Source organism: Mesocricetus auratus, unplaced genomic scaffold (assembly GCF_017639785.1).
Source record: "Mesocricetus auratus isolate SY011 unplaced genomic scaffold, BCM_Maur_2.0 Super-Scaffold_100026, whole genome shotgun sequence".
NCBI lineage: Eukaryota > Metazoa > Chordata > Mammalia > Rodentia > Cricetidae > Mesocricetus > Mesocricetus auratus.
The window spans coordinates 24,307,158-24,320,888 of record NW_024429207.1 but is presented as its reverse complement, the minus strand read 5'-3'; the positions used below and the strand labels follow the sequence as shown (position 1 = coordinate 24,320,888).

General features: G+C 49.2%; 1 protein-coding gene across 2 annotated transcripts in view; it reads left to right on the top strand.

Moving 5' to 3' along the window:
* Adgra2 (adhesion G protein-coupled receptor A2) overlaps window positions 1-13,731 on the top strand; it is a 42,235-nt gene that overhangs the window by 6,398 nt on the left and 22,106 nt on the right. The window contains exons 2-3 of one of the 2 annotated variants that reach the window (XM_040731740.1): window positions 8,509-8,580; window positions 13,090-13,135. In XM_040731740.1, coding sequence (XP_040587674.1) covers window positions 8,544-8,580; window positions 13,090-13,135 — 83 coding nt within the window. In that variant the 5' untranslated portion in view covers window positions 8,509-8,543. The remainder of the gene's footprint in view (window positions 1-8,508; window positions 8,581-13,089; window positions 13,136-13,731) is intronic. The other variant, XM_005066583.3, reaches the window with a different exon arrangement.

Here is a 13,731-nt window from a genome sequence, read left to right as displayed (position 1 = left end):
AAGAGCCCTTGCTGCTCTTGCAGAGGACCTGAGTTTACTCCAGGGGACAGCACACTCTCTTCTGGCTTCCAAGGGTATAGACCCAAGTTGGCTTCTAAATCCCTCTGCCTACAGAGTTCTGGAATTAAAGGTGTGTGTCTTTAAAAACAAAACAATGAACAATCTCCAAGCCAATCTGTAACAAGAGAAAAGATAGATAAGAAGCACCCCCAGCTCCCCACCCCTCCCACCCTTATTTAGAGTCAGAATTGCCCACCCAGCAAGCATCCTCAGCCCACTCCCACTCTGGGATGGACAGGTCCAAGGACAGGCAGACAGATTGGGCATGCACTGCAGTTAGGTGTCCTGGGGACAAGACATATCCATCCACTCTGTCTTTCATCATTCAGGGAAAGGGGCTCGCTTCCCCTAGTAATGACTAAACTAGTGCAAGTGAGTTGGGGGACAACTGTGTAAAGTACCCCACAGAGCATTTGAAGACACCCTGGTCCAGGAAGTATAAACCCTTGGTCTGTAAATCAATTCTCCAGGTCTTCATTACCTTTCCCGAACCATCTGCCAACAGTCTGCTGCACTTGCGGATGGGGAGAAGTGGTTCCACGTACCTGGGGAGAGGAGGGATGTTCTGTCCTAAAGATAGGGCGGGGTAGCATAGTGGAACAGGAATGGGAGGGGGAAGGAATCTGGCTTGGGGCAGCTGGCTCTGTGTTGAGCTCCTCCCCATGGAGCTCCCCCTTCCTGGGAGCCCCTCTTGCCCCCTTGTCACTCAGCCAGTGTCTACTCTCATCCAGTCCCCTGAAAGAGGTGACAGACATGCTCTTTGTCCCAGGGTACTTACAGCTTTGGATACTGAGAAGATTCAGCTGCCCAGTGCTGGGCAGATGTGGGCTCCAAATTAACATCAGGGAGGAGAGCCTGGGGGACTAACTTCTATGTAAGCAAGTAAGTAAGTAAGTGTGGTGCTGCTCCCTCTGAGGCAGGAGGATCAAGTACAGCCTGGGCTGCACAGGGAAACCCCGTCTCCGAAATCAATGAAAAGGGAATGGAAAATTAGCCCATTGGGATTTATGTATGTATTGACTGTTTGAGTATCAAATGCAAGACCCTTTATGTCACCTGCTCTGTTTGCATTTTGAAGGAGGAGAACTTTCCACCTCCACGAGCTTGAATCTCACTGATAGGATTTTATATCATGGTGGTAACTCGTAGTCCTTAAAGTAGATTGAAAGTCCCTCCCAAACCAGGAGATGGTGGCGCACACCTTTGATCGTAGCACTGCAGAGGCAGGTGGATCTCGGTGAGTTTGAGGCCAGTCTGGTCTACAGAGTGAGTTCAGGACAGCTTCCAAAGCTACAGAGAAACCCTGTCTCAGAAAAAAGAAAGAAAGAAGGAAGGAAGGAAGGAGAGAGAGAAAGAAAGAAGGGAGGGAGGGAAGAAAGGAAGGAAGGAAGGAAGGAAGGGAGGAAGGAAGAAAGGGAGGGAGGGAGGGAGGGAGGAAGGGAGGGAGGGAGGGAGGAAGGGAGGGAGGAAGGAAGGAATTACCTTCTTCTCCTCCTCCCTTCACCACCTCCCCACCCCCACCCCTTCCCCCGTAGACTGCTTCTCTGAAAGTCTAGGTGTGGATAGTTATAGCAGACACTGTTTCTTGTGTTCCAGCAAGAGTTTGGAACCACAAAATCCCCACCAAGTCCCCCTCATCACCTTCCGCTAACACCTGTAGCACTCTGTCTGAGGTTTCTGCCTGTAGCTTCAGTTTTAAAGCCCAAACCCATTCCTTTCCCATCTAAGCCTAAACACCTTGGTTTTGCTCACCCCTTAGCAAGTCGTGTGCCTTGAAGAGATAATTAGAGGAAGGAGACAAGACCTACAAGAAAAGTTCACTTAGAGGAAAGCCAGTAGGCAGGAGTCAGGATGAGACAGCGACTCTTTGGCCTTGATCCATGGCTGTCTTTGGCTTGCTCCGTGTCTCGGTTGGTCTGGACAGGGCTGGAAAAAGAAGATCCACCTGACTCTTCTGTGACCTGAGTTCAGGCTTGCAGTCAAGCACAGAGGTGGTAAAGAAACCCAGGAACGGGCAGGGCACCTTGCCTGTCCAAGAGAAAGAGAAAGGAAGCCGTGGAAGGGCAGGCGTTGGCCTATAGCCTTCATTTAAAAAATAATAATTTATTTAACTTTATTTTATGTGCATTGGTGTGAAGCTGTCAGGTCCCCTGGAACTGGAGTTATAGACAGTTGTGAGCTGCCCTATGGGTGCTGGGAATTGAACCTTCATCCTCCGGCAGAGCTGCCAGTGTGCCCAACTGCTGAGCCATCTCTCCAGTCCCTTGCCTGTATCCTTCTTTAAATGCAATACTCATTATTCACTGATAAAGTATGACATTTGATAGTCATGCAAATTAAGCATTTGCGAATGTCCAATCCGTAGCATTTATTTATTTATTCATGTATTCATTTATGCTGGGGAATCAGATGCAGGACCTCGAACATACTAGACAACTGCTTTAACACCCAGTTACACACCAGCATAGCATTTGTGCCCTAGAGGTGCTGGTTTTAGGTTTCAGGTACTTTATTAGACCCTAGAAATACCCAGAGGCCCTGAACTCCATCCTATAGGACAACCTGGGAGCTCAGGTTAGACCCAGATGGTGCAGCATAGTTTATCGGTAGGAAAACAACCTCCCTCCCAGTCACTGCTCAGCTACCTTACCACACACCAGCAGCAGGCATTGGTGACAGGGCTTTCCCATACCTCACAAAGCCGGCGAAGGCCTAAACCACTGGCTCTCTGAACCCTAGGGAGCGTGGGTCCTCACTGTCCAGTCTGTTGGACCTGAGAAGGGAGACTGAACATACATTGACTTTCTCGGGCACGTGAGAACCTTTCGGTGTCGGCACATGTTGCTTCCACGTCCCATAGAGCAGGGTCCACACGAGTCCTTCAAGGTCACTTCTGATGTGGGAGTGGTATCTGGTGAGTTCCTGTGGCTACCCAGAGGCCACAAGGGCTCTCTGGGACGCCAGCCACTTGCTCCATTGGTCTCCTCATTGGCACTTCCTCTGTTCACTGCCCTCCCGAAAATAGGACCCCAACCCGGAGAGGATTCTGGAATGGCCTTGGTGTAACCGATGTTTGGCCAGATTTCAAACCCTGGAGTAGAGAAGAAGGGACCCCAGGGATTGGCCGTCTTTCCCATTGAAAGTATGAGCTGAGGGCAGGAGGGGTGGGTGGGGCCAGAGTTAAAGCTGCTTAGCCAGGTCTCTGTGGGACCTGTAGGGTTAGTGCGGTTGGAAGGGATTTGCCAGCCTGGCTCGCAGTAGTGTGAGAGCAGTATAGCCTGAGGAGCGATGTGACTGGGGAGTTTAAAGAAAGCCCAGGTTGGCACTGGATCTAGAACAGCTGGATGGAGCTATGGGGGACATAGCTCCCTCCTCCACCGGGGCTGCTTCCCGGTTTTCTTGCCACGACACAGTCAACAATGGTGGGAACATTTTTCTTCCCACTGGATGGAGCTGTGCGTGTGTCTGTGTTCACCCACCCCACCACCAGCTCTGCGACTCCCAGATTTTCACGTGCCTGTGACATCTCCAGACCTGAGAGCACAGTGTACACAAAATCCTAGGTTCCATCTCCTGCACCAGCAAAAAAATAAATTCCTATATCCACACACTTGAGAGAAAAAACAAAACAAAACAAAACAAAACAAACCCACAAACACTCTCTGGATGATGCGGGTTTAAACTAAAATTCCTTGACCTGCTCAGGGGAGTTAAAGCAAAAAGTCCAGTTCTGGGTATTTGAGGGCTCAAACCACATGGGCATCTGCCTGAGTCTGTTGGAAGTGGGTACTGCCACCTGGGTCGGGGCATTGGGAAGGATGAGAGCGGTTTGTCTGATGCCCGCCTTTGTGTGCGTGGAGATCGGGATCGTGCTGTCTGCATCTAAAAAAAGAAAATGTGAGTTTTAAGATTGCAGGGGATGACATGTGTACTGGTCAAGCCAGAATCTGGATCGCAGCTGTCTCCAGCACAGAGGAATATAGAGAAGAGGCCAACTCCTCTTTGCAGAAGTCTTTGTCTTTGCAGAATTGGTGGGATGTGGTCGGGAGCTGGCCAGGCTAAGAGATGAGTCTTTGTGGTCCTGAGTTCCATCCTGGTCTGTTTCACTGGCTGGCCCCCATCTTTTGCAGTGCTCCTGAACCCTGCAATGTTAGTCGCACACATTTAGAGTGTGGTTGCTCTGAACTGAGATATGCTAGTGGAATACGATACACTCCAGATTACAAAGCTTTGTTACGCACAAAGAAATAAAATACCCAATTAGCCATGAAAATAGATTATTTATTGAAGTGAAAAGGGTCTGGGTATGTTGGATTAAATCAGATTCTATTAAAATTAGCTTTAAGCTTTAAAATGTGACTGATAGAAAATTTAAATTTACACATGTGGTTCACATTGCATTTCTATGGGCCGGCTCCATTAAATGTTTGGGATATATGAGAGAGGTTAGGACTGATGGAAATGTGAAGACCCCATTATCACTTATGAGCCCCTCTGAACAGGATTCTTTACTTGGGACCTCAGGTGCTCATTTTGGGAATTTGGGAGTATGAATATATATATCTGGGAGTATGTAAGATAATTGTTTATTAGAAAGCATGTTTAGCCTGGTGAGGTGTCTCATGTCTTAATCCTAGCATGTGATAGAGTCACAAAGATCATGAGTTCCAGGACAGCAGACTATGAAGCAAGACCCTGCCTGTCTCAAAAGAGAAGGAAACACAGAGGCTGGAGGGACTAAGTCTGCTCTTCCAGAGGACCAGAGTTCAATTCCTGGCACCCATACCAGGTGGCTTACATGCCCTGTAACTCCGACTCCAGGAGATAGATCCAACTCTTCTGGCCTGCACACACCTGCGCACACCCACACAACAGATACACATACACATAATTAAGGATAATAAAATAAGAAAAGAGGAGGAAACAGGGCTGGCAAGACCGCCCAAAGGGTCAGGGCACTTACCACCACGCCTGGTCCCAGAGCCCACGTGGTAGGAGAAAACCCAACTTCTGCAAGTTGACCTCTGACATGGCGTGTTCCTTGTGCACACACAATACTTTTTATTTTTTTAGAGGAGAATGCAAGGAGCGGAGGGAAGAAGAGGGAGAGGGAGGAAAACAGGAAAAGGGGCGAGCGACCACTTTGTTTGTCCAGGACTTCCCCTACATTTATGTATGTGGGTGTGGTGTGCATGCGGAGGTCAGAGGGCAACTTGCAGGAGTCATCCTCTCCCCCGCCTAGGTTGAAACTAGGGATCAAACTCAGGTCATCTGGCTTGGCAGCAAGTACCTCTAGCCACTGAGCCATCTTACTAGCCCTGAGTGAGGGCTAAGAAAATCAGTTTGTTTTTCAGATTTATTTATTTACTTACTTATTTTGAGGTAGTCTTAGTAGTAACCCTGGATGGCTTGGAATTCAGAGATCCACCTGCCTCTGCCTCCCAAGTGCTGGGGTTAAAGGTGTGCACTACCATACCTGGTCTAAAGATGCGCCTTTTTTTAAGACTAAAAAATATGCTTTATTTTGTGTTGTGTTTTGCCTACATGTGTGTATGTATACGTACCACTTGGGTGCCTGCTACCCACAGAAGCCACAAGAAGGCATTGGATCCCCTTGGAACTAGAATTATGCATGGCTGTGAGCTGCTGGGTGCTGGGAACTCAACCCAGCTACACTGTAAAAGCAGGAAGTGCTCTTAACTGCTGAGCCATCTCTCCAGTCCAAGATCTACTTCTATCTATCTGTCTGTCTGTCTGTCTATATCTATCTATCTATCTATCTATCTATCTATCTATCTATCTATCTATCATCTATCTCTATCAATCTATCAATCATCTAACATCTTTCTGTCAATCAATCTATCTATCTATCTATCATCTATCTATCTATCCATCTATCTTGAGAGAGTGCCCCACTGTGTATGCCTTCAATGACCCAAGGCCTGGAAACTCACAGAGATCTGCCTGCCTTTGCCCGTCCCTCTTGAGTGCTGGGATTTAAGGCATGCACCACCATGTTGCCTAGTGTAGGATTTTTAATGTCAATGTTTTTTCAACTGGAATCCTCAATCCTCAGACATTCTGCAGAACTCAGACCTGCTTCCCACTCCAAGGTAACATCCATTTTCCAAGCTTGAGCCTTACTGCTCTCTGTGAATAGGAGCCCTGTGCTGACACCCTTATCCATAGAATAAAGAAGGGGAGCTTGCTAAGAAGCTCTGAATTGTTCCTGTTTGAGGAGCCCTTCGGATTTTGTTTTGGTTTTGCCATGTGTGTTAGGATTGACTTCGGCTCCTGGAGCACGATGAGTACATACGTTCTCTGTGTTCTTCCTCCGAGCTGCAGCTCAGTTCTGTAGTGAAATGTTTTTGGGGTTCTGTCTGTTTTGTTTTGAGATGGTGTGCTCTGCAGTGGATGTTTTGAGATGGTGTGCTCCGTAGTGGATGTTTTGAGATGGTGTGCTCTGTACTGGATGTTTTGAGATGGTGTGCCCCGTACTGGATGTTTTGAGATGGTGTGCCCCGTACTGGATGCTCTCCTTCTGTTCTGGAGCCTCCTGTCTCAGCTTTCCCATGCCAGTTACAGCTTTGCAGTTCACAGCTGCTAACTATGATGTGGTTTTTTGAAATATCAAGATGGAATGTGTGTGTGTGTGTGTGTGTGTGTGTGTGTGTGTGTGTGTGTGTGTGTGATGTTGGAAACCCAGTAATTTCCCCTAAGTCATTCTTCTGCTGGAAAACATCCCCTTGTCACCCTTGGGAGGACTATTGGACTGTACTGGAAGTTGGGAGCACTCTATCTGGAGGGAGAAGAAAGAGATGAGGTGTCTACCCCTTTCCACTAACCCGGAGATGCCCCCCACCCCCCACCCCCGACACTCTTGCCTCTACCCTCGCCAGTGTACGGTCTGCACTGTAGCCCAGTGGTGGAGTACTTACCTAGAATTCCAAAGGCCCTGGACAGTCAGTCTGGACCTGGGGTCCCTCACTCCCTTCCTCCCTCCTTCCCTCCCTCCCTCTCTCCCTCCCTCCCTCCCTCCTTCCCTCTCTCCCTCCCTCCCTCCTTCCCTCTCTCCCTCCCTCCCTCCCTCCTTCCCTCTCTCCCTCCCTCCCTCCCTCCCTCCCTCCCTCTCTCCCTCCCATGAGGCTTGTGGGGTGGTGGGTCTCCTTGACAGCTCTTCTGCATTTGGTTCCTGGCCCCTTTCCTCTGTATACCATAGAGCACAGAGGCTGTCTGCTCCCGAGACATCTTGAGGTTTGTACTTTGGGCCTTGCAGTGAGTTTTCCATTACTAAGAGTAGAGCAAAGAAAGGGAAGCCCTTTGCTTCAGCCCAGGGATGCCAGGAGTTCGGGTTGAGAGGCCTCATTAAAACTTTCTACTAAGCAGTTAACTGGAGGGTTGAGCCCTTTAACTGGTCTGGAACTCCATCCTCCCTATAAGAAGTCTGGGAGAGAGAGGTTGAGTGGGCAAAGATGAGACTGGAGCCTCCCCCAGAACAGAAACTAAACAAAAGTCAGAGCAGACACTGCGAAGGGGAGGCCTAGCCTTCTGTCTGATCCAAGGCTCCGTCAGTCTCTACGGGTTGGGGAGGCAAGGACTCAGTGACAGTACACCCCTCTGAACTGGAGACCTTGATGGCCCAGAATGGTCACCTTCCTGTGGAGTCCTTGACCCCAAGGAGAGTGTTGGAAAGTTCTCTTCCACCAGGGTCTTCTCCTCCATGGTTTGTTTGTTTTTCAAGACAGGGTTTCTCTGTAGCTTTGGAGGCTGTCCTGGAACTCACTCTGTAGACCAGGCTGGCCTTGAACTCACAGAGATCTGCCCGTCTCTGCCTCCCGAGTGCTGCGATTAAAGGTGTGCACCACCAACTCTGTGTTTTGTTTTTGAGACTGGGTCCCAGGTAGCCCAGGCTGGCCTCAAACTGATTATGTAGCCGAGGATGACCTGAGGCTCTTGCTGTTTTTGCCTCTACTCCCCAAGCATTGGGATTAAAGGAGTGTGCCTCCACGAAGGGCTTCAGGGCTCCTCTTCCACGCCTGGCCCAGATGAGGTCATTCTTCCCCATCACTCTCTCTCGGTTTTGGATTGAGGGAGGGCTTCTCTGCAAGGACAGAGCTGCGGCAGGCATGGTCATCACTTTCCAGAGTGGAAAGCGGCCATCATGAGTTAGCATCTCCCCAGCCCCGTCTCAAGTCACATCCAGTGTGTATCCTTCACTGCGTCTTTGGCCGAAACACAGGACTTGAGGCTCTCTCCGTGGCTGGACTGTCCATCAGCTTCTCCCTGCCACCCTCTAGAGTGGCAGGTGGGATGCCAGCTGTGTAACTGCAGACGGTGGCGTTTACACGGCGCAGCATGGCCATCTTGGGAACCTGGGGCCCACTCCATCAGCCCTTTAAACAGTCTACCTTCTAACGTGGTGTATCTACGTTCTTCCTGTCTCTTCAGGCTCTTGAGCAACAACAAGATTACTGGGCTCCGAAATGGATCCTTCTTGGGACTCTACCTGCTGGAGAAGTTGTAAGTACCCAGAAGGTGGGGGGTGGGGGTGTGTGCCCGTGACAGCAATGGGCAGGAGTGTCACTCTGGGAAGAACCAGGCTAGAACCTGCAGAGCCAGGTCCAGTATAGGACCTGGTGGAGATAGAGCCTGCTGATCGGGTAGAGGGAGCACCTGGCTTTTCAGTAGGGACTGCCTGGTGAACTAGGCAAAGTAGGGACTCTTCACTGTTCTAGGCAGAGGTGGGGCAAAGGGAAGCTCATTAATGCTCTTTAATGAGCAATTAGCTGAGAGAGCCCTTTAGTCAGCCTCCTCCTCCCAGCTGGGGGCCCAGCATGAAATGGCTGAGGGAGGCTTAATATGACTGAGCCCTCTTTCCTTCTTCCAGAAAAACAAATCAACAAACAAAGCCTGGAGGCTGTGGAGTTCTGGACTGAGGGCAGGAGCTCAGTCATTTCTGACTCTCTGCCCCCACCCCTGCCAGTTTAAAGCTGCATTTGGGGCAGTGTCCTTACTCTCTCCTGGACACCCTCATCCCTTGCTGATGACCTCTGGGGCTAGTTGGGGGCAATTTGTGGGACAGAGTTGCTGAGCAGGAGCTAGGGGCCACAGGCATTAGGAAAGTGAGAATACAAAGGCTGAGGTCTCAGCTCTGTCAGAGGGCCTGGGGAAGGAGAGATAAGGCCCTGAGAGGACACCTGACTCACTAAGTCACTTAGCCTGCCAGATGAGGGCTTGCATCAACCCACTGCCATGCTTCGGGAACCCAGCCCGGGCCGTCATCTTGGACTGTCGTCTTGAGCTGTCTTCTCTCTTGGGGACTGAGTCTTGCTTTCTTCCCACCCATACCCACCTCCACAACATCTAGTCTCCCCGTGCGAGGCATCCCCGATTCATGCAACAGGACCCTTGCACCCTCTTGTACTATTGCATTCCCAAGCCTTGGATCAGCGTGAGGGACAACATAAGTGAAAGAGGTGTGGCTTCAGTGTCGTGGAGACCACGGACATCTCTGTACATGTGACCACAAAGGAGTTTGGGGGCTTCTTTCAGACATGTTCAAAAGGAGGCATCATCAGGACTAGAGAGGTGAAGGGCAGCAGAGATCAAATGGCCACTTAACGGTGTTGGGCTCTCTTGTGAGGCATCCTCCCTCCGCCCGCTTCACAGCGGAAGTGAAGGAGTTTGTCAGATCCACCGAGGTGAAGAGGGAGACTCAGTGGCCTTGGTGGGAGACAGAAGTGGCCAAGTTCATGTGGGGGTCCGAAAACTATGGTCTGGGACAAGCTGGGGACAAATGAGGGTCCTGGGTAAAAGGTAAGGGTGTTAGGGTATAGGGCCACAGCTCAGGGTCCTCTGACTCTGCAGCTCATCCTTGTGACCATGACAAAGGCCATCGTCATGCCTGAGCTCAAATTGTCTCCTGAGATGCTGCATTTATATAGAACACAGCAGTGTCCTAGAGGGAACCCGGGTCCTCATTCCATCTGAAGTCTGTGCCTTTGGGCTTCTAATAGCATCTTCTGTTAGGATCTCTCCCTCCCTCCCTTTCTCCCTCCATCACTCCCTCCTTTCTTTAATTTTTTTTAAAGATAGTCTTATGACCAGGCGTGGTGGCACACACCTTTAGTCCCAGCACTTGGGAGGCAGAGGCAGGCAGATCTCTGAGTTTGAAACCAGCCTGGTCTATACTGAGTGAGTTCCAATACATCCAGGTCTATACTGAGAAACCTTGTCTCAAAAAATCAAACAGAGAAAGGTGTGTGTGTGTGTGTGTGTGTGTGTGTGTGTGTGTCTTGTTATGTAGCCCAGGCTGGTCTCAGCTCTCAGGTCTCCAGTTTCACTAACTGATGGGATTACAAGTGAAGAAACATGTTTATTCTTCCATAAGTGACTGAGCATTTGGGAATGGACCTTTTTAAAAAAGATTTATTTTATTTTGTGTGTGCATTGGTGTTATGCCTGCTTGTAAGTCTATGTGAGGGTATCAGGTCCTCTGGAACTGGAGTTAACAGGAAGTTGTGAGCTGCCTTGTGGGTGTTGGGAACTAAACCCAGGAGCCATTGTATCTTGATTTTTGTTTGTTTGTTTCAGACAGGGTTTCTCTGTGTAGTCTTGAATGTCCTGGAACTCACTCTGTAGACCATGTTGGTCTTGAACTCACAGAGATCCACCTGCCTCTGTTTACCCCAAGTGCTAGGATTAAAGGCCTGTGCCACTACTGCCCGGCTTTGTGTCTTGATCTTAAGAGTGCAGGAAACCAAACGTCTTGTCTCTTCAGGAGTCTTGGGAGAAAGGCAAACCTACATATTTTCCTTCCTGGCACCCGTAGTTGAACACTTCTCTGAATCTCAAGTGGCCCTTCTGACATCTTCCATCTGTCTTCTTGCTTTAGTTTGCTTCCTTTTCCTTCAGAGGTACAGGAACTTCTCTCCCTCCTACCCACACAAAGTACCCAACAGGGCTCCTCTCCCCAGCACTGCAGACAGGGAACTTGCACAGTGAGTGGGTCCTTCAGAGGGGGGGGGGGGACGGGGACGGGGGACGGGGGACGACATCTTCATTGCCAGTTAGGTCTTGGAGGAGTGTGCCATGAGAAAGAATCTAAAGACAAGAGTTCCCACCTCTGAGGCCTCAAGTGTGGCCCAGTTGGTCGAGAAGAATACACACAGCTGGACGGTGGTGGCGCACGCCTTTAGTCCCAGCACTAGGAAGGCAGAATTAGGTAGATCTCTGTGAGTTTAAGGCCAACCTGCTCTACAGAGATAGTTCCAAGACTATATAAAGAAACTCTGTCTCAAAAAAACAAAAAACAAACAAAAAACCACAAACCCTTAAATTCAGTCCTCAGTATCTATGAACTGGGTGTGGTGATAAATGCCGATAAATGAATTTGAGGCCATTCTGGATTGTATGGATTATAGGAAACCTTATCTTTAAAAAAAAAATCTGTGCATGGTGGCACATGCCTTTAAATCTCAGGAGAATTCAATCTCTGTGAGTTTGAGGCCAGCCTGGTACATATCGTAAACTCTGGGCCAGTGAGGACAAACAGTGAAACCCTGTTTAAAAACTAATAAAAATAAAAATTAAATAAAATTCCAAGTCTTAGCTGGGATCTCTTTTGGTATGAATCACTCTATTCATGTGACAGCTATTTATAGAGCCTCTCTATATGCTGGGCCCTGATCCCAGTGATGGGATTGTACCCAGCAGACCTAGTGTCTGCCTTCATGTCATTTACCTTCTCTCTCCTGACAGGACCAGGAAATAGCAAATGGATGTGTTATGTGTTGGGAGACATATATGCAAAGAAATTCTTTGAGATCAGAAGTTCCAGGCAGTATGAGCAACTAAGTAAGCCCTCATCTCAACATACACACACACACACACACACACACACACACACACACACACACACACACACACACAGGCACACAGGCACACACACACACGCACACACGCACACACGCACAGGCACACGCACACACACACACACACGCACAGGCACACGCACACGCGCGCAGCTCAGTTGGTAGGTTGCTTGCCCAGCATGCAGGAAACCCTGGAATCTCCTGTCCCCCATAAAACTGGCATGATAGTGTATATCCAAAATATCCAGCACTGGGGAGGTGGAGGCAGGAAGATCAGAAGTTCTAGCTTTCTGTGGATATATACTGAGTTTAAGGCCAGTCTAGGACATATTCAACTCTGTCTGAAAAAAACGAAGTATATATATATAAAATGCCACTAGAACAGTGATTCTCAACTTGCGGGTTGAGACCCCTGTGAGGATTAAATAACCTTGTCACAGGGTCACCTAAGAGCATCGGAAAGCACAAATATTTACATTGCAATTCCTAAAGTTATAAAGTAGTAATGGCATAATTTTGTGTTTAGGGGTCAACACAAGATGAAGAACTGTGTTAAAGGGTTGCAGCATTAGGAAGGTAGAGAACCACTGCCCTAGAAGGTTGTGATGTTTGGTTGCATCACTTCAAAAGAGAAGAGGCAAATGACTACAGAGTAGTTAGAGAACAGGGGGGTGTAATGGAGTGTGTGTGTGTGTGTGTGTGTGTGTGTGTGTGTGTGTGTGTGTGTGTGTGTGTAGACTGAACTGACTAATAATGGCTGCCAAGTATGGGGTGGTACCCACTGTGAAAATAGGGAGGGGATAGAGTGAGGCTAGTCATAGATTTAACATCCTGTTCTCCTGGGATCTGTGTGGTGTCTGCAGTGTTGGCCAAAGATATCAGAACTTCAGTGAAGTGGAGGAGGGGCCTTGGGGGCAAAGGGCTATGCCATGCACAGCAGGGTAGGGAGCTGGTGGGGCTGGGGAAATCAGGCTTTCTGGCCTGCTGATCACTACTTGCTGGTAGATGAGTGTGTGTTCTAAGAAATCAGGTTTGCATGATCATGGGGACTGTCAAGTCCACTTCTCGGCAGACTGGGAAGTCAGACAGGAAAAGACGCTGCTATCTTGAGACAGAATTTCCTCTCCATAATTTGTTTTTCCTCCTGAGCCTTCAGCTGATAACAGGATATCCAACTGCATTGTTGAAGATATCTCCTTAAGGTCAGTTGATTATATATCACATCTGCAGAACGCCTCCACGTCTGCAGAACACCTCCATCCACATCTGCGGAGCACCTCCACATTTGCAGAGCACCTCCATCCACATCTGCAGAGCACCTCCATCCACATCTGCAGAACACCTCCATCCACATCTGCAGAACACCTCCATCCACATCTGCAGAACACCTCCATCCACATCTGCAGAACACCTCCATCCACATCTGCAGAACACCTCATCCACATCTGCAGAACACCTCCATCCACATCTGCAGAACACCTCATCCACATCTGCAGAACACCTCCATCCACATCTGCAGAGCACCTCCACATCTGCAGAACACCTCATCCACATCTGCAGAGCACCTCCATCCACATCTGCAGAGCACCTCCACATCTGCAGAGCACCTCATCCACATCTGCAGAACACCTCATCCACATCTGCAGAGCACCTCCATCTACATCTGCAGAACACCTCATCCACATCTGCAGAGCAACTCCATCCACATCTGCAGAACACCTCATCCACATCTGCAGAACACCTCATCCACATCTACAGAGCACCTCCATCCACATCTGCAGAGCACCTCCATCCACAT